This window comes from Cibotium barometz, chromosome 63, assembly GCF_041138505.1.
Source record: "Cibotium barometz isolate CiBa-2024 chromosome 63, ASM4113850v1, whole genome shotgun sequence".
NCBI lineage: Eukaryota > Viridiplantae > Streptophyta > Polypodiopsida > Cyatheales > Cibotiaceae > Cibotium > Cibotium barometz.
Window position 1 is genome coordinate 10,657,139 of NC_141108.1, and position 18,917 is coordinate 10,676,055.

The 18,917-nt window shown below is 43.0% G+C and overlaps 2 protein-coding genes across 3 annotated transcripts in view; one reads left to right on the forward strand and one right to left on the reverse strand.

Annotated features, from left to right (window-relative positions):
• LOC147603669 (uncharacterized) overlaps nt 1-10,955 on the forward strand; it is a 38,093-nt gene extending 27,138 nt beyond the window's left edge. For both annotated transcript variants that reach the window (XM_086795871.1, XM_086795870.1), the window contains exon 8: nt 7,309-10,955. In XM_086795871.1, coding sequence (XP_086651997.1) covers nt 7,309-10,264 — 2,956 coding nt within the window. In that variant the 3' untranslated portion in view covers nt 10,265-10,955. The remainder of the gene's footprint in view (nt 1-7,308) is intronic.
• A 411-nt stretch (nt 10,956-11,366) lies between these two features.
• Nucleotides 11,367-13,581, reverse strand: LOC147603670 (uncharacterized). The gene is made up of 4 exons (XM_086796302.1): nt 13,251-13,581; nt 12,841-13,138; nt 12,580-12,667; nt 11,367-12,437 (listed from the first exon to the last, which is right to left on the reverse strand). Exons 1-4 carry the CDS (start codon nt 13,579-13,581, stop codon nt 11,367-11,369), a joined length of 1,788 nt encoding a protein of 595 aa, XP_086652428.1.
• Between the last annotated feature and the right edge of the window lie 5,336 nt (nt 13,582-18,917).

Below are 18,917 nucleotides of genomic sequence, written 5' to 3' on the forward strand. Positions count from 1 at the left end.
TCAGTATTTTTTCTTAATAGCAACAAAATAAGCTTCAAATTGATGCAACTAGGAATTAAGGGTCGTGGAGTTGAGTTTACCATTATACTTATTGAAGTTCATTCTCTCGGGAGGATGACTCAAGGAAGAAGTTGGTGTTGCTCTTACGTCTAAAGTCACGAGAAATCTTTCGTGCTCCATGCGTCGTCTGGCGACTTCTTGTATGGCAGCATGAGATGCTTGCATCTGCAACTCGAGTGGTGAACTCGGTTGTGGTAGTAATCCTCCAGAAGGGTTATCCGGAAGAGAATCTACTATCGGGTTTGGGGAAAGAGAAGGAGAGTGAGGAGGCGAAATAGGAAAAGGGAGTGGAGTACGAGTTCTGTCTGCTAGGGCCAAGATTTGCGCCTTTTGTTCTTCCAACTAGGTGTTCTAGTTTGCAAGTGCTCGCATCATAGTTTGGAACATGTCTGCACTCTCATGTACCATTCTCGAAAGACTACCTTGTGCTCCTTGTTCCAGATTTCTTTGTTCTCTCTCTTCATCGAAGTTTGCCATAGTGGGAAAATGCACGTCCTTTCCGGACCGCAACAAAACCATCCACTATGCATGTGGGAGACTTTCCAGAGGCTAAAAACCATCCATCCTTCAAGGGACATGAGTCACACTGAAAGGGGTGGTCCTCCGGAGTGTAGAAACCAACCACACAACCGTTTTTTTTTTTTGGAGGGGAGGGGGGGGGGGGTTCTGGCTGAATCTTCACACTTGAAGAAGAAGGTTTTGATACTAATGTGACATGCGGAAGCTTGATGAATAGAATCGGTTACTTCAATGGACAAGTACAGCAAACTTTTGCGATGAAGATAACGCACAAAATAGAGAGATATGTGCAGAGAGAGAGAGAGAGAGAGAGAGAGAGAGAGAGAGAGAGAGAGAGTATTGGGTCTCGAATACCCTCTATAGGGCCCCCACCACGAATGGTGTATTTGCTTTATTAGAATGATGCAAACTTGTAAGTCTTCAGATTCTTGACCTTTAGCCTTCACCTTGGTTGCAGAGTTCCCCTTGGTTGTCTTGGCCATTGAAATCCTTCATCCCCTTGTGAATTGTAAGATAACTCAAATGAATCCTAGACAATGTTTATATAGGTCTTTTATGCTTGTCGGTGGGTAGATGCAGGGGTCGGCTTGTTTATATTATCTCCCCACAACCAAAAAATCATGCATGTAAATATGTGCCCTTTTGTTATTGGTGCTGGCCGCTTTGCAAGACCTGACCAGATTGCATATGGCTGGGCTGGCTGTCAGGCAGCCTCTGTGCCTTGACCACCTATTGCCTTGGCTGCCAATGGGCTAGCTGACTGGCTGCCCAGGCCAGGCCTGGCCGGCTGGTCCCCTTGCCTCTTATAGGTTGGCCATCAGGCCTATGCCCTATAGGGGCTGGCCTAAAATGCTAAGGGACTTATGGGCCAAATCTATGGCCCATGGGCTGCCCTAGCTGGCTCAAAGTGTAGGGTTCCCCCGACACCGATGCAGTTCCTACATGCAACTACATGGTGTTCCTTAGATGCTAGATAACTGGTTGCAAAGCCGATCACTAGAAACACTTGTCATCATTCCAGAGGGTGACTTACAGTACTGACTGGCATTGCTTCATGTGCGGGACTTGCACACTTGACCAAGACCATGTACATGACTTGTACACCTGACCTTGGACGCCTAGATTGGAACCTTGGTTGACTTGTTCCAGACTGGGACTCACATGGGACCAGTTTCCTCTCCAGGTTGTGCACCTGTTGTATAGATATGTCCATGTGGTATCCAAGCATGGGATGCATGTGACATCTCCTGTCATAAGCACTTGGTGTCCAAATTGCATTTGTGTAACCATACACCATCACATCCTTTCCATCCTCATAAAATAAACCATAATGGACAATGGTCTTCACATATCTCATGATTCTCTGATTGCATCCATACGTGCCTTCTTGGGACTCTACATAAATTGACTAACTAGTTCCACCGCATAACATAAATCCGGTCTAGTGGTAGTCAAATAAAGCAATCTACCAACCATCTTTCTGCACATAGTAACATCATCTAACTCATCACGAAGATCATCTCTTAGCTTTATGTTATGCTCCAATAGTGTCGTCATAAGCTTGCATCCAGTCATGTCATACTGTTTTGATAACCTCTATGCTAAGAAAGGATCTCAGCTCTCCCAAATCTTTCATGTGAAATTGGCTACATCAATGATGCCTTTACATTGGCAATGCTATTCCCCCAATCACCTGTGACAATCAAGTCATCCACATAAATCACAATCACCATCAAACCATTGTGTGTCTTCTTCACACATAGTAAAGAATTTGAATTTTCCACATGAAATGAGTTACTTGCTAATCCTGTCACTCCATGTATGTGGTGCTTGTTTCAGCCTCTATAATGCCTTCTTCAATCTACATACATGTGTGGAAAAATGTGGGTGTATATAATCTTGTGGCTGTTCCATAAACATCTCTTCTTGCAACTCTCTATTCAAGAAACCATTCTTGATATCCATTTGGTGCAATTCCCAACCTTTAGATGCAGCCAATGAAATCATTGATCTTACGGTAGCCTTCTTAGCCATTGGGCTAAATGTCTCATCATAATCAATTCCATGAGTTTGTGCATAACTCTTGGCGACCACTATAGTCATCTATGAAGGTGACATAATTCCTACAACCATTTATGGATGGGGTTTGTGATGGACAATAAATATCACTATGAATGATTTCCAAAGACTCCCTACTCATTTGACCATTCTTTGAAAATGGAAGTCTTGCTTGCTTCCCAAACAAACATGCATCACATACATGATTGCTTCCATTATACTTGAATCTTGGCAAACCACCAAAAATCCCTTTGGTTTGGACTTAAGCTTTTGGATATTCACATGTTCAATTCTCTTATGTTACATATCAATGTCTTACACAATACCATGGCTATGTGAAAACATGGTTGATTTTAACTCTGGAATACGTGCACCCAAAGTGAACAGTCTTCCTTTCTTTTGTCCCTTGGCAATGAGCGTACATCCATTCTTGAATTGTTCAACAAAACAACCATACTCATTGAACCTTACTTACAATCCTTGCTTAAATATTCGATCCACAGATGCAAAATTTTCAGTGATTGATGGCACATACAATACATCCGACATTGTCTTCACCCTTCATCATGCATCGTTAATGGCATACTATCAACATGAGTGATGCAATGTTGCGTATTATCTCCAGTAACCACATATCCCTGTGTTTGTGTAGGCAACTTCCTATCAAACCATTCACCATGACATGTCATATGATTTGATGCACAAGGACTCATGTACCACAACTATCATCTTCTTCATTACGTGAAGTCATAGTGTCCATCACATGCTTCATTGCAAACAAATGATCATCTCAATGGCATGCATTACTAGAGGATCCATAGTTACCATGCTGAATTTCGCCACCTCGCAAATCATTTTGCTTCTTGTAACGTTCCTTGGCCATATGTCCATCTTATGACAATAGTGACACTCAGTGTCACTTTCAAACTGTTGTCGAGGTTGCCATCTACGTCTTCCTCCAGAATTCGATCTCCCCCAGCCTCAGGAGTATAACTCTCTACCTCCTCGTTTACCATACGAGGGCTGAAAATTGTGGTGGTGTTGTGGTGATCTATTTTGCCAACCACATACACCTAGACGTTCTCTAGATGAGGATCTCCTCTTGCTTCTTGCACCTATTTGTGTGTAAAATGCTTGGTTCCTTGCATGTCCACTGTTACTTGATGATGTAGCCAATCCAGGCTTCAACTCTTCCACAATAAGCAATGAAATTAATTCTTCAAAGTCTGGGAGGTCACCACTTCTTAGAGTGATAGAAGTGTCAAATGATTTGTATACCTTGTCCAAACCTTTCAATGTAACAGCAACCAAATCATCATCATCCATTGGTGCATTGATAGATGTTAATGCATCTGCACATGCTCTGATCTCTTGCACATAATCATGCACACTCTTATCGTTTCTTGTCATATTGTGTATCTTTTGTTTCAAATGGATCTTATTCCATTTTTCACACAAATCAAGAAGTAATGCAATACCTTAAATGCTCTTTCCGATCAATTCTTACGTGCGGTAAGTTGTGTCTGAGTTGCATTAATTGTGAGAATCCTTGGCTCCGTCTCTTCACTTGTCACTAGTTTCCAAAGCCTTGTGTCTTTCAAGAAGTTTGTCATGTGGTACTTCCAAATCTGGAAGTTATTCTTGTCAAGCTCTTCACTAACAATTTTATTTGGACCATCACTCATCTTGGCCAAACTCAATGTGTCAATAAGCACACTCAATCATTCAATGTAACCAATGCGATACAATGCCGATTGCTAATACATATACATGTATTAATCTTGTCAATGTAGTGTCAACATCACTTGAACATTCACTTGCTTAATGTGAAAGCATTTTGGAAAGCATTCCCAAACCATGTATATATTCACATTGAACTCTCATATGCTCATTTGCTCCATACATATACATATAGTTGCACTAGACATTAAGTAGAAGGCTAAAAATACATATACTTGCAATTCACAAGGGAAAAAGGGTTTGTTTAACTCACATCTTGGCCAAGCTCCATGATTTGCTTCTGATTTCCACTTCAATAGTGCTTTACAGCTTCAATGGTGACCCTCATAGCTTCAATCTCCAACCACTTCAAGTTTAGTGTTTCCACTCAATGTGAGAGCTGTTGGAGAATTGACAGGCAGAAGCTTAAACAAGACGAGAGACAGTAGAGAGAGCTTGTGGACAAGATCACCTTTTATTTTAGCTTGAAGCTTTACAATGGCAATTGGCCAACAAGAGAATGTTGAACTTGTGCAAGGGATTCAATAAGATAGTGAAAATGGGAGAACTCCTTATATAGTGCATGAATGACTTGGCCGAGTGCACTAAAGCAAGCCGACGAGCTCACGAGCCATAAAAAGAGGAGAAAATACATAAAATATCAAATAAATGGTACAAACCCAAAACACTGACATGCATAAATTCTAACACTCTCTCTGCAACTCATAGTGTGCGAGAGTTGGAAGCTCATGAAGATGCAACCATGGATCCTCCAGCATCGCGAATATTGGAATCACCTCAGAGAGAGCACCCACCAACCTGTGTCCTCCAAACAAAAATGCCACCATGAACAGCAAGGAACTTTGCTTGGCCACGAATTCCCACACAAGTGTGCAATGAACTCCAAGAATAGATGATGAGCTGTTAGACACACTGCGTCCATAATCCCCAACAATGGACAGAACACATCACGTCCCAAAAGCCTCGAACAATGAACTTGGAACAGATCGAGTTCATAATCTTTGCTACACAAGATAACCATGTCTTGCCAGATGTCTAATGCTTGGAACTCCGAATCACGGTCGCCATGCACCAATAAGTGGAGCTGTAATCAATCCCCTCTCCCACCTACAAGCCTCCTCTGGCTGGAAGCACATGGGGGGGACTGCATGTGTACTAGAGAAGTGCACCATCTGGGTCCTCTTGAGCCGGAAGCGCCCTAGGAGCCTAGAAGTGGTACTAGAATCTGTATCACTGTCATGTGTCGTGTCTTTGCCCTCTCTCTGAGATGAAGCCTTGCCCTTGGTCTTGTCCTTCTTCTTGGACGATAAACAATCCTTGGACAGATGTCCTCTTTTCCCGCAAGAGAACCAGCGACTCCGACCTTTCTTCTAAACTCAGGAAAGTGCCTGGTCAAAACTATTGACTGACACCTTCAACTTACCTTGTGAGACGAGAACAGACTTCTCCAAAAGTAGGGAGCTAAGATTATCAAAATCCAACTAAGTGGATGTGACTTGGCACCGCAAAGATCGAGAAATCACATCATAGTCCAGGGGAAGCTTGGTGAGGATAAGTGCAGCCAGCTGAGCAGAGGACAAAGCAGCACCCATAGCCAGTAACTAGTAACTGGTCATGAATAACCTTGGCCTTCATAAGGAACGACTACATGGAACTGCCTTCAGGGAATAACAAACCGTAGAGCTGCCCTTGCAAGGTAATTGCTCTCATCGACGAATCACAAGCAAATAGATCCTCCAATTTAGACCATACTTGATGAGCACTGGTGTGAGTTTGCACGGCCGGTGAGACCTCCTCTATGATGGTCCATGCAAACATTGAATGAGCCTTTGAATCTCGATTCTCCTAGTCTTGTAATTCCACAACAAATTCATCCTCTTGATCTCGAGTCCATGTCCTAGAGTTTTTAGGACGTTAGTGCCTTGAACAATATCCCACAAACCCTTGTGGATGAACTAGATCCGCATCTGAAGCTTCCAATGGGCATAGTTGGGTCCTTTCAACTTTTCACCCTTGTTCGTAAAGGGGGAGCCATATCCACAACAACAAGAAATACAGATCTCAGCTCTCAAAGACTTCTCTCAAGTGCTTTCCAACGAAGCGAGGCTCCAAAACCAATCAGCCCCCAGAATTAAGGACCTGTTAATATGCAGTAATGATAAGGCATACCTCTGTTCAAGGTCAGATTAGGACAGATATAGCTGTCTAGCAAAAGTGATATTATGCAAATGGTCAAACATTCTATATGAAGGGATATTAAAGCCCGATATGCTGCATATCCTGGAGGGATGAATGCTTGTTGCAGTCAAGTTCTGCTTTTTGCAGAGAAATTTGGTCAGAGGCTTTTAGAATCTTGGCCAGTTTCATATCATTCTGAACTCATGTATATAACTTGGATGTGACAAACTTCCAGGGCTTGTTGCAGTCAATTTTGGTAGTTCTTCAGGACCTACGACACTTGAGTAGCTCTTAGAATTCAAAAAGTACATTTTTAAAATAGTGCTCGGGATAGAGGCTGGAGGTTCATAAGTAACAAAGGGACACAAGGAGATTCTGACATTCTTCACAGGTATGGTGGCTTATATTTATATTGGCATTAATGGCCTCAAAATTGGTTATTTGAGCTTGGAGCTCTGTGATTTTATAGCTATGCAGGATTGGCGTTACCCATTCTTAGTGTAGGTGCTGGTATCACTTGTATGATATGCGCTTCTGGAAGTCCAGACCATTCAAGTTCACCTGGAAGTTTGATGTCTTCAGCCAGTTTTTTTGATAAAAAAGTAGCAGATCTGCCAGATTTATATTTTTGATTTTCTTATGACCTCTCGGTCTTTTCTAGCCATGTTTGGTGCCGCTTGAGTAGGGAAAAGCTTATTACACTTGGGATGCATAACTGGAAGTAACAACTGATGACATATCCTTGTCTTGCAGGATTGGAGATGGCAAAGGCAAACACCTGGCACATGAGGCAGCAGATGCTGGTGATCTGACTTCACTTGAGGCACTTGGGCAAAAGGGTGTTGACTTAATGGCTGTGGATGGCAGTGGCCACACACCGCTCTGGTATGCTGAGCAGTCTGGCCAGACAAAAGCTGCTCAATATCTGAAGGAGCAGGCACAACTCTGTGTGAGACGGAGAGCTCGAGAGAGGGCAAAGGCTAAAAGCAGGCGAGGTATGCCAAAAGATGATTCACAACTGGGCAACGTACAAAATGTAGCAGAGTTGCAGGTTTCACAAGAGACTACCTCGGAACAGTTGGATGAACCACAACTGATTGAGGTCCAGAATAATGAAAAAAAGTTGCAGGTCTTACAGGAGAGAAACTCTGGCAAGGCACTAATGAGTGCAGCTGAACAAGCAGCGAAAGACTCTTTGAAAAATACCTCTTCAAAAGAAAATTTCATATCTGAGGCAGACTGCTGTAGGCCTGTTTTACATAATCAAGAGCCCGAGGCTTGTAATGGTGCCTTGAAGAATGCTTCTACTTCTCTGGCTTCCAGCCTTCAAACACAGGCTTCAGATGTGGTTGAACTCGATAGCAAGAAGTTTGCAGGTAAGAAGAGAAGTAAAGGGGCAAAAAGATCTCAGTCAAAAGAACAGAACTTGAAGAAGGATTCTGCATCATGTCTCGCTTCGGAGACTTCAGCTACTGGTGGTTTGGAAGATCAAGCAAATGGTCCTGCCATCATGTGTGATGAACCAGCAGATGGATTAGAAGAGGGCTATCTAGTAAAGCATGCCATTAACAGCAAAGGTGGACAGATTTGTAAGCTAGTTACTGAAGTCTCTGTCTCTGGTGTTGTGAAAGACATGAAGGTAGCTGAACCGGCATGCCAGGAGTCACCAAATGCTAGTGCCACCTTGTCTGTGATACCAAAGGATGATACCAATGAAAGAAGTGGAGAAAATGTACCAGTTGAACCTGATGCTGCTGCTTCTGAAAAGGTTCAGAAGTCTGACCATGCCAACCAGCTGCTGCATGAAGCTTTGGTTTCAGGTGTTATTGGGAATCTAGAGGCAGCTTTACAAACATGCGAGGACCGTGAATCAGGTGCAGATGACGTTTTGTTGAAAAAGGTCCGAGCAGCGTTGGCCAAACGGCTGAAACGAATAGAAAAGTTTGATGTCTTACAGGAAGAGCTTTTGGCTGCAATTGAAGAAGGCAGTAGCTCACGACTGAATGCTGCAATTCTTGCTATTGAAAAGGTCCCCAGGTTTGCTGCAGCTTTTTCTGAAAAGCTGATTGCAGCCAGGCAGCTTTTGTTTGAGATTGAAAGTAAAGAGAGAGTTATGAGAAGAGATGAGGTTTCAGAATGTAGCTGTGCTGATGCAGTTCTGAAAAACAGCAATGTCGATGCAGCTCCTTTGTTGCAATCAGAAGATGCTGGACCTGGCTGTGACAATCTACAATCGAACAGAAATCCCTTGCAAACGAAAGGGAGGGTGGATGCTGAAGGTGGAGTTGAGATCCAGACAGTACTAACAGGAACTCCACTTGGGGCAGAACCAAAACTATGGATGAAATTGGATAAAGAAAGTCAGTGCCGTGAGACAGATGGAAGAGAAGATGCAGCTACCTTGAGTCCACAGATGTTACCAAATGAAAGCAATATACCCAGAAGCCGACCCAGGAGAGAGAGAGGAGGCAGGGGAAGAACCAAGGGGACTTCTTTCCACAAACAGTTATTTTCTGGAACCCAGGCTCCCCCAGTACATCTAGGGCCTGGAACTGTAAGAATTTTACAAAGCAGCGTATCCTGTCCCCTAGGAAGTCCTCAGCCCTTGGCTTCGGTCTCTTCAGGACTTCACGAAATGCCTCCATTGCTTCCAACCCCCCAAGCTCCAGAAACTGCTATTTCACATGCAGATCAAATGGCTCGTTCTGTGATTCAACCTCCACGTCACAAGGATCAGTCCGTGATGTCTTTAGAGCATAACCCAATTACTCCTCAACTGTTTCCAGTGTCACAAGGTCCTCCCTTAGGGTACAGCTATCGAGAAATTCTCCAAGGCAGCGATGAAGTTTTTGTTGCTGATGGCTCTTGTCTATCCAGAAGCCATGTTGCTCCCTGGGGGAGTGAGTCTGGCCTCCTCCACATTTCTCAGCTCTTTCCTCCCTGTTCTCCTCAATTGTTCTCTAACAGCGATTCTCTTTGTCAAACCTCCTGGCCTCCAGATTATTTGTCTGAACATGGAGCTTCTATTCGAACAGTTGGACAGCTAGTTGCCAACGCTCCACCCTCTCACTTGCCAGGGAATCCTGTGCCCTCTTCATCAACTCTTTTTAGCTCTCCGTTCGGGGGGAGAGGCCAATTTTCGCTCTCACCCTGTGGCACTGTATTCTCAAGCAACTCTTATGACCCTCTGCTTCTTCCATCACTGCCAGTACTGAATGTGCATGCCCAGCCTTTTGCACCCACCTCTGAATCTAATATGAATGTTCTTCCCCCTTTTGTGCAGCAGGCACTCTCTTGTACTTGTGATGATGAATCCTGTGAAGAACAGCAGGAGTCTACGAGCAGTCCATTGTGGACAGCTTCTGCCGCTGCTTGTTTTTCAGGACAGGTGCAGGAAACCATCCCAGACTATAAAAAGCATCTGACCACAAACAGGCTTGAAGAAGGTTGCAATCTAAAGACAGGAGGGCTAACTTCAGTTCATCAGGATTTTAAGCAGCTCTCACAAGTCCATTTGCAGCAAGCAGCTTTGTTAGATACCTCATTGGGAGCTTCATGTTGTGTATGCTTTGATAGACTGAAGGATGCAGCTGTCATTTCATGTGGGCACAGAATGTGCAAAGGGTGTGCAGAAGAGATGAATAGGCTTCACCATCTTTGCCCTGTATGTAATCGAATGATTGAAGCAGTTCTGGCACTCTGCAGTTGAGCTGTTGTCAGCTATTTCTGCTATCGTGGCACAGGAGGAATTATTATGTCCCCAGCTGTACAGTTCACAGATCATTTTTTTGGCATCCTTCAGTGAGGTTGCTCGAGTGTAACAGAAATTTTGTGCACTGTCCATATCTCAGTTTTGGAAATGATGGAAGGTTCTTCTTTAGTTTGGGGTGTGGGATGGTGTTAGCACTCTCAACTCGCAAATAATGTGATTTATCCTACATTGTGAAATGGCATAGGCGAGGAAGTTTGTGTGAGCTCCTCACCAGGTATTGTACTCAGATAAAAGCTTAGGGTAAATTATTGAACACGTCGTGGAGGCACGACAGAAATCTGATCACAGCAACATACCACATACCTCCGTTATGCTATGATGCATATCCTTTAGTCGGTCATTGATAGACGTTATTAACCGTCACACTATCACCTGAACTGCACCTACATCAATCTTCTCTTCATATATTTTAGTAAAGGATGCGTGCAGCATGTATTTTGGAAAGGATGGGGTCTTAGTCTGGCACACCTTATTTCCATGTGTCATTTGCGAGTGGCCACCAAGCTTAGAATGCTGACCGCACCCAATTTAATGTGGTTACCTTGCTCGTCTCTGTGTATTGGCTTCCACCACAATGGTTAAACAGGCGTGAGGGCATACGTTCTATATGCCTAATAGCTTATGCAAACACCCTTACATTTCATTCGAGTACTTAAATGAAAAACATAGATTTTGCTCTCGCTAGGATCTTCATGAGAGGTTATTCTTTTTCCCCTGTCGGGGCGTTATATCCTTTCTTGATTTGTGGTGGTAATCCCATAAGAAAATTCATGGAATTACTTTGCCAGTTCCTTGCGATAGTAGGCTATGGGTGTAACATTTCGAACGACTTTCAACCTTAAATTCTGGTACTTGGCATTGAAAACAATGTGATATAATGGGTTAAGATGGTTCTTTAATGGTGGCCACCAATAGGCACATTTAATGAGCTCAGTTTTCTTCAGCCTCATGTGTCCCCCCCTTACATGGACTATCGTGACATTCTTTTTTTTTAAAATGCAAAGAAATTTATATTAAGTATCAAAATAGATATAGCACCCTAAGGTGGACACTGGAGCTTATGGACTTTCCTAAGCAGTAGATCCACAATAGCTTTTATCTTCCCTCTCTCCCTAGTACTTGCTAGTACAAGACCTTCTACCACTAGATTCCTTACTCTCCCTATGGTGCTATAGTCACAGCTGGATCCCTTGTGTAGTATAGCATTCCTAGATTCCCATATCTTGCTTAGTATCAAGCCTCTCAGTGTTTGCCACACTTGATATATGGCAAGGTTCATCCTGCCCTTGCATCCAATGACTGCTTGCTTCCAGTTGATCTTGTCAAGCACTCCACAGTCACTGAGGATTCTGCTGACTGTTGTCCACACAGGGTACACCTCCTTGCACTCCCAAAAAGCATTTCTCATAGATTCCTTATGGGTTTTGCACCTGGGACAGTAAGGGTTCCCCTGGCTCCACTTGCTGGTTATGCCCCTAACTGGTAGTTTCTTGTTCAGTATTCTCCACAGGAGTAAGTCTAATCTGCCTGAGCCTGTAGAGCCCCATGTCTGCCTGGCTCTTTGCTTGCAATAATCCACTGTCAGAGTGCAGTTTTCCTTTTTCCAGGCAACAGCTATTCCCATAGCCCATTTTTGTCTAGACATCTTGGGTCTTATGCTTGGGAGGGACCAATACTTGATGCTAACACTTGTGGTCACCATTGGGGAGGTGGGCCATTCCCTCCTGATATTGCTCAGTACATGTAGCATCAATCTTTGCTCTTCATTGTTAAGTGCATTCCATCTACCAGTAGGGATCGGCCATTGTTTCGTAGTAGAGCACCAAATGTCCTTGAACTTTGCCAGACCCTTTCCTTCTAGCCTTTTTGCTACTCTGGGGTTAGCTTCCACTGCTGGGACACCATTTTGCATTGCATCTTTGCAAAGCCATATGCTCTGCTCTAGGGATGAGTCAAACTGGGAACCCATCCATACTGCCTCCTTAGTTGTTGCTTTCCAGCTGTTTACTAGCTTCATGGTAAGGGAGGAGTTCCAGCCCTTCAGCTTGTCAGGGTGCATTAGCTTATCACTCCAGCTTGTATTGAGCCATTGGGAGCCTTTAAGTGAGGCCTGCTCAATTCTCCACTTAATAATATGTGCCCAAGGTTTCTCCACTTAATAATATGTGCCCAAGGTTGTGGGATGTCCAGTTTGGGAATCCATTTGTTAAGCAGGCCTTGAGCCTTAGCTATGATATCAGGGATCCCCCAACCCCCTTCCTCCCTAGGAGAGCAGATCTGCTCCCATGAAATAAAGGACCAGGTCCTCTTATCTGCAAAACTCCAGAGGAATTCTCTAAACTGCATTGCAAGCTTGTTTCAGTCATTACCTGAGAACTTCAGTAGTGTGGCAACATACACAGGAAGTGCCATGAGGATGTGCCTTAGTGCAATGATTCTGCCAGCCAAGCTGAGTCTTAAATGGGCCTTGGCTTTGATTTTCCCTTCGATTCTATCACTAAACCAGGTAAAACATTGGTGGGGAGTCAGCCCCAGTCCTATAGGGCAACCCAAATATCTGATAATCTTCCCAGGACCCAAGTCCTTCAACCCCAAAGAGGCCGAAGCTCAGTTTAATACACTCTGTTTTGTGAGGGGCAATTTTGGAGCCTGACACAGCACAGAAGTTGTCATACATTTGCATCAATCCCTTGATAGATTCTTCATTGCACTGCACTATGTTGCAATTGTCATCTGCAAAGAGTTGGGTGGAGAAGGGTTGACCTTGGGGCAGCATCAGAGGCTTCAAGGTACCCTTCTGAATCAGTTTGTCTACATTTCTCAACAGAGGGTCAGTTGTTTGCTAGGGCAAAGAGCAGGGGGGCCAATGGGCACCCTTGTCTCATCATAGCTCTTGCTAGTTGAAAGCCATCAGACACATAACCATTGATCTGAATCTGTGCACATGCATTGCTGAAAAGTGTCTTGACCATTCCAAGAAACTGCATGCCAAAGCCCATTTTCTCCACAACTGCTAGTAGGTATTCCCAGCCTACCCTGTCACCATAAGCCTTCTCTAAATCCATATTGATCATTACATGTTCAACCCCTTGATCAGAAGCCCACTCCATGGCTATGATTACATTTAGGATGGCTTCATGGATACTCCTCCCTTGAACAAACCCAAATTGCTTAGGGTGAACTACTCTAGCCACAGTGGCTCTAATCCTGTATGCCATGGCTTTAGCCATAACCTTGTAAACTGTGTTGAGCATGGTCAAGGGCCTGTAGTTTTTTTATCTCCAACCTGTCACCTCCCTTGGGTATCAGCTTGATCAGCCCTGTGTTAATGTCCTATGGGATATCACCATTAGCTCTGAATGCATTAAGTAGGTCACACAGATCATCCTTAGCATACTTGATAAGCTCTTGGAGGACTTTTGCTTGGATACCATCAGGACCAGGAGCTTTCTCCTTTTTCATAGAGAGGACTCCACCTCATATGAAGAGAAAGGTCTGCCAAGTAGAGCTTGGGTTGCCACAGGGATAGTGCTTTCTACTGGCTCCAAGAACTCCTGGAGTTTAGCCATATAGCTATCCTCAATACATAAAGGTGAGCCCACAATATTAGAGAGGGTCTGGACAAAGAGTTTATTCACACTTTTTTCATCTGTAACTATAGACCCATCTGGGCCTCTGACTGCAGCTATAAGCTCATTGTCCTTCTTGGCTCTAAGTGTTTTGAAAAATACCCTAGATGGAGTGTCCCCTGTTTTGAGCCAATACAAGCTTGTCTGTACTCTTGCTGCATCTGCCCTTTCCATTTCAATGGCCTTAGCTTTATCCTCTAGGGTGTGGAGCAGTGTGTTGAGAATGGAATCATCTGAGTTGTGACCACAAGCAAGTCTTATCTTCTCAAGTGCAGTCTCTAGCCCCATTGAGTCTGCTCTCCTTTTCTTGGCTCTTCTCTTGCCCGTCTTTTTGGCCAGGTTGATTACTGCCTCCATCCCTTTGTGCCATCTGACAATGGGGTTTGGAACACCAGATACTGCTTGCAGCCAAGCTATCTCCTCACAAAAGGCTACATCCTTCAAGAATGAAACATTGAACTTAAAGGGTGGGGGTCCTTTACTGACTTTCCTGTCTATTTTACATTTGAGGCTTATGGATACTGGAGTGTGGTCAGAAACTGTGGCAGTGTAGCAGCTTCCCCTTAATTTCATGATGGGTCCAGGACCCTTGCTCAGAGAGGTACACTCTATCCAATCTTCTTGCAATGAGTCTTTGCAGAGGGTGTGCCTATTGTTCCATGTTGGGAGCATGCATGGTTCACAACCTTTCAATTCTGCAGCATCTCTGATGTCAAACTTTCTGGCCCAATTATCCCACTAGGGGGATGGAGCATCAACTGCTGCTGGTTCAAAGTTCCAGTCACCTGCAAAGCAAATGGGGACATCCCAGTCTAGCTGGTAAAGCAAATCCCACACCAGTCTTCGCTCTGGTTCAGAGTTGGGTGCATACACATTAATGAGACCAATCACTTCACCTTCCACATGGACCTTACATGCAATCATTCTACCACAAGGGGGCCTGATTACCTCCTCAACTCTATGTCTCCTGTTCACTAGTGTCATACAACCCCCAGTACCTCTGTCTAAGGTGCTTACCATACATTCAAACTGCTTCATGTTAAACAACATGGAGCCTGTCTTGGTTTCCTGTAGGAACAAAAAATCAGGCTTCTCCTGATGACTGAGCAAGTGCCTGACATAGCCTTGCCTGGCTGGGCTACACATACCCCTTACATTCCAGGATATTAGTTTTAAGGGTCTTGAGTACATATTATCCATCAGCAAGATTGATAGTGGTATTACCTCATCCTCTTGACTATCCAAGAGTACAGCAAACTCCCTAGACCTATTTCTAGCTGCCTTTTTAATGCTGCCCTTGAGCTTGATTCTGTTGTTGGTGATGTCATGAAGGGCTTTGCCTGTGCTGCTACTGCCTGCCTTAGTGGCTGTTTTCCTTTGCTTGGCTTGTTGCCAGCCATCATTCTGCTGCTTCTCCACCACCTCCTTATCCTGGTGATTTGTAGCAGGGAGAACTTGGGGGGTGACTTTACCCTTGTCTTTGTCTTGAGGAGCTGCTGGAGGAGGGACCTGAGAGCTCCCTTCTTTAGATTGCGCCTGGGGAAGGGCCTGCTCTGCTGGTCAGGTTTTTGCTGAGCCTGAGGTGGGACCTTGGGGTTCCCTGGGTGAGTTGTCTGCTCTGGACATTCCCTTGCAAAGTGGCCTTGCTCTCTACATTTGTAACAAGAGTCTGGGAAGGCTTGGAATTTGACTGCAATATCCACTTCCAATGTGAACTGTACCACATCTGGAATCTCAACCCTTCTGTCCCAGAGAACACATGCCCTCTTAGCTGACTTACTTTCACGCATGCCTTCCTTATGAGTGTACAGGACCTTCCCCAGAGCTCCTGCCATGACTTTGACTTGGTCCCACAAGTAGTATGGCAGCTCAGGGAACTCAATCCATACAGGGCACTGGTATTGAAGCATCTCTTTTGGTTTGATGGAGGGGGCCCATGGCACAGTATACACCAGGTTGCCTTTAACACTAGTTCTGTAATTGGACACTAAAGTGTCCTGAGGACACTAAAGTGTCCTGAAAGTTAGCATTTTTCTTGAATTTTTGTGGGCAATCTATTAAGAGTTTTGAAATGCTTAACATCCACAGATGTTCCTCAAGACCCAAAAAAAATTTGAGATTTTTTAAATTGCACTTTTCTTAGCTTTTGCAAGGCAATATTTTATTTTTCTTAGACGCATGCTGATAAAACGCATGATTTTTGCTGTTTTCAAAATAGTAGTAATTTGTACATAACTTTTAGAAGGGACATAGTTTGATCATGAAACTTGGCTTGATGGAAAGCCCATGATGTAAACTAAATCTTGGAATCATCAAACGATAATTATTGGATAAATTTTTGACTCGCTAATATTGAAATGATGTTTTTTATATAGGTGGAGCATGAATTTTTCTCCTTCCATATGCAAGCTAATAATGTAAAACTTGAGGTGCACCCATGTTATATAGGGTAAATACTACTTTGTTTTGAATTTTTCAAAACTTTAGAGCCACTTTTTGGGCCTCTTCTCATACATGGCCTTTTGCGCAACCTGTTTTTAATATATAAAATGTCTAATTATGAGCCTAATTTTGATTTTCATCAAAGGGGAAAGCTGTGTAAGTGCATTATTTGTTGTAACTATAGGTGTAGACTACTTGTGCAAGCATAGTTATGATTAGTTTTTGAAAAAAGATGATCAAATTTTGTATTTTTATTTTTTACAATTTTTTTAGAACTAGGCGATAAGAACCTACTTAAGTGGAGGCTAAGTTAGTGTCATACACATCAAATTATGGCTTATTTATCTCATCTCAAGCATGAAAACTAATAATCAACATTCTCATTGATAGGGCTACAATTTTTTTTAGTGGCGTGATTGAGTTTTGATAATACGCGTTACTTTTGCTGATTTTATACAACTTTTTTGGAAAAAATTCTAGGAAAGGAAAATGATTTTTTTGGTGAACTTCTACCTCCTTGGAGAACTGATGTATGCTATCAAAATATCTTGGAAAAAATGCTATTGATATCATTGGATTTTTTTTTTGAGAGAATGATGCTTGCATATTTGGAAAAATCCTGAAAAAACCTGAAAAATGTTCATTTTCAAGACATATGCTACTTTGTTGCTTATGTACTTCCAAATAAAAAGGCATTTTATATGTTTAGCATTTTTTACATAAGCATAGGGTTATGTTCTACATGCCCAATGAAGCATTTTGGTTTTTAAAGCCTACATTAGGAGTTTGATTTTTTTTCGCAACCCCCAAAAAAGGACACTCAAGTGTCCTGTTTTGGTACCAAACTAGTGTTAAAAGCTGCAACTGTCCCTAGCACATAATCCCTCTGGGCTTCAGTCTCCATAATGGCTTGGAAGAAACCTTTGCCTGCAAAGTGTGACTTACTAAGTCCAGCCCTGTCCCCATACACCTCTGCAAACCATCTTCTGAACTCATCCTCAGAAGGTGGTTTCCCCATAAAATACATGTATACCCCACAGGACATTGCTTTATGCAGCCCTGCAATTGCCTTCCCCATAGACAGTTCCACCTTGGTCTGGAAGACCTTCTTGCCTTCCCCATTCTTGGCAGATAGCTTATCCATGTCTTGAGCCATCTCTTGATACAAGGAGGCTTGGGTCTCCTCAGAGATACCCCTTGCAGCTTTTCTGCATAAGTCTGCTCCATATTACTGAAGGCTTGATCTAGACATGATCTCTTCCTGCTTGGCGCTTGCCCACCCACGTTGTCCAGGGGACCGGAGCGCCGCCCTTACAGCTGAACCGTCGATCTCCACCTGTAACTTTGCGTTCGTCAAGAAGTCCCTGTTATCGTTTTGTACCTTCTCAAAGTGAACTCCATCGTGACATTCTTGCATCACTCATATCTTATGAGTTTGGAACATATATCTTGCCATTCCTCTTGAGAATTTCATTCTTAATGGTAAATCTACGTTCACCAATGATAAGTTACTTGTGGTTGATTTCTCTTAAACTTGGCCAACCTAATTTCATAATGATAGAACATATGGCAGTTGCACGTGGTATGAATTACCTCATTCTTTCTATATTGAAACCCATTAGTTACATTCTTTGAGTGAATGTATCAGCTACTATATTTTCCTTTTCACAATGAGGTTTTGATGTTAAACTCTTGCATCAACTTGGTCCATTTTACATGATGGCCTCTTAAAACCGGCTTGTTGCAAAAGTACTTGTGTATCATGATTCATGTATATACGAGCAGTGTAGTGCATGTATTATCGCATACAACTTGAGCTCGTGTGGACCACCTGCATTGTAACTTTTGAGCTTCTTAACGACTCTTTATGCTTTGTGCATCTCATCTTTTTTGGTTTCATATACTATCCATGAATCCACATGCATAATCGAAATTGTTTTGTTTTAGTAGGCGATGTGATTTGATGGTGATTCTCTTGTCGTGGGTGAGAACTTCTTTGTTTTACAAAGCTTTGATGCAATAATGTTAATCGATAGTTATCATGCCTAGAAGGTCACTTTTGCATTTAGTACTTTTGAGTTGAGTGAGGTAAGTGATGATTGAAGCATTTGTGTCAACATTATCATGTCCATCATGTCACGTCTTAACTTTTTACATCATCCTTCTTACTTGGAACTTGTATCATTTGTTGCTCGAAGAGTTGAATGTAGATAAGTAGAGGGTTGAGATCTTTACTACATGGTTTTCATAGATTCAAACACAAGCGGAGGGTTGACATGCATAAGATGATGATTATTTAAAGTGGAAAGCTAGGATTGTATGTTGAGGCTAGACCTTAGTGTGAGCCATGATTGTGGTCTGGATAGGTAATGTCAATTATGCTTCTCTTGCATTGCTTGTAAAGAATATACGAGCTCCAATGGAGATGCAAGAGACACATTAGGCCTTCACTTCATAAACGTTTTGAGTAGGAAACTCCGAAAATATACACACATTTTTTTTCACTCTTGTCAAACTTG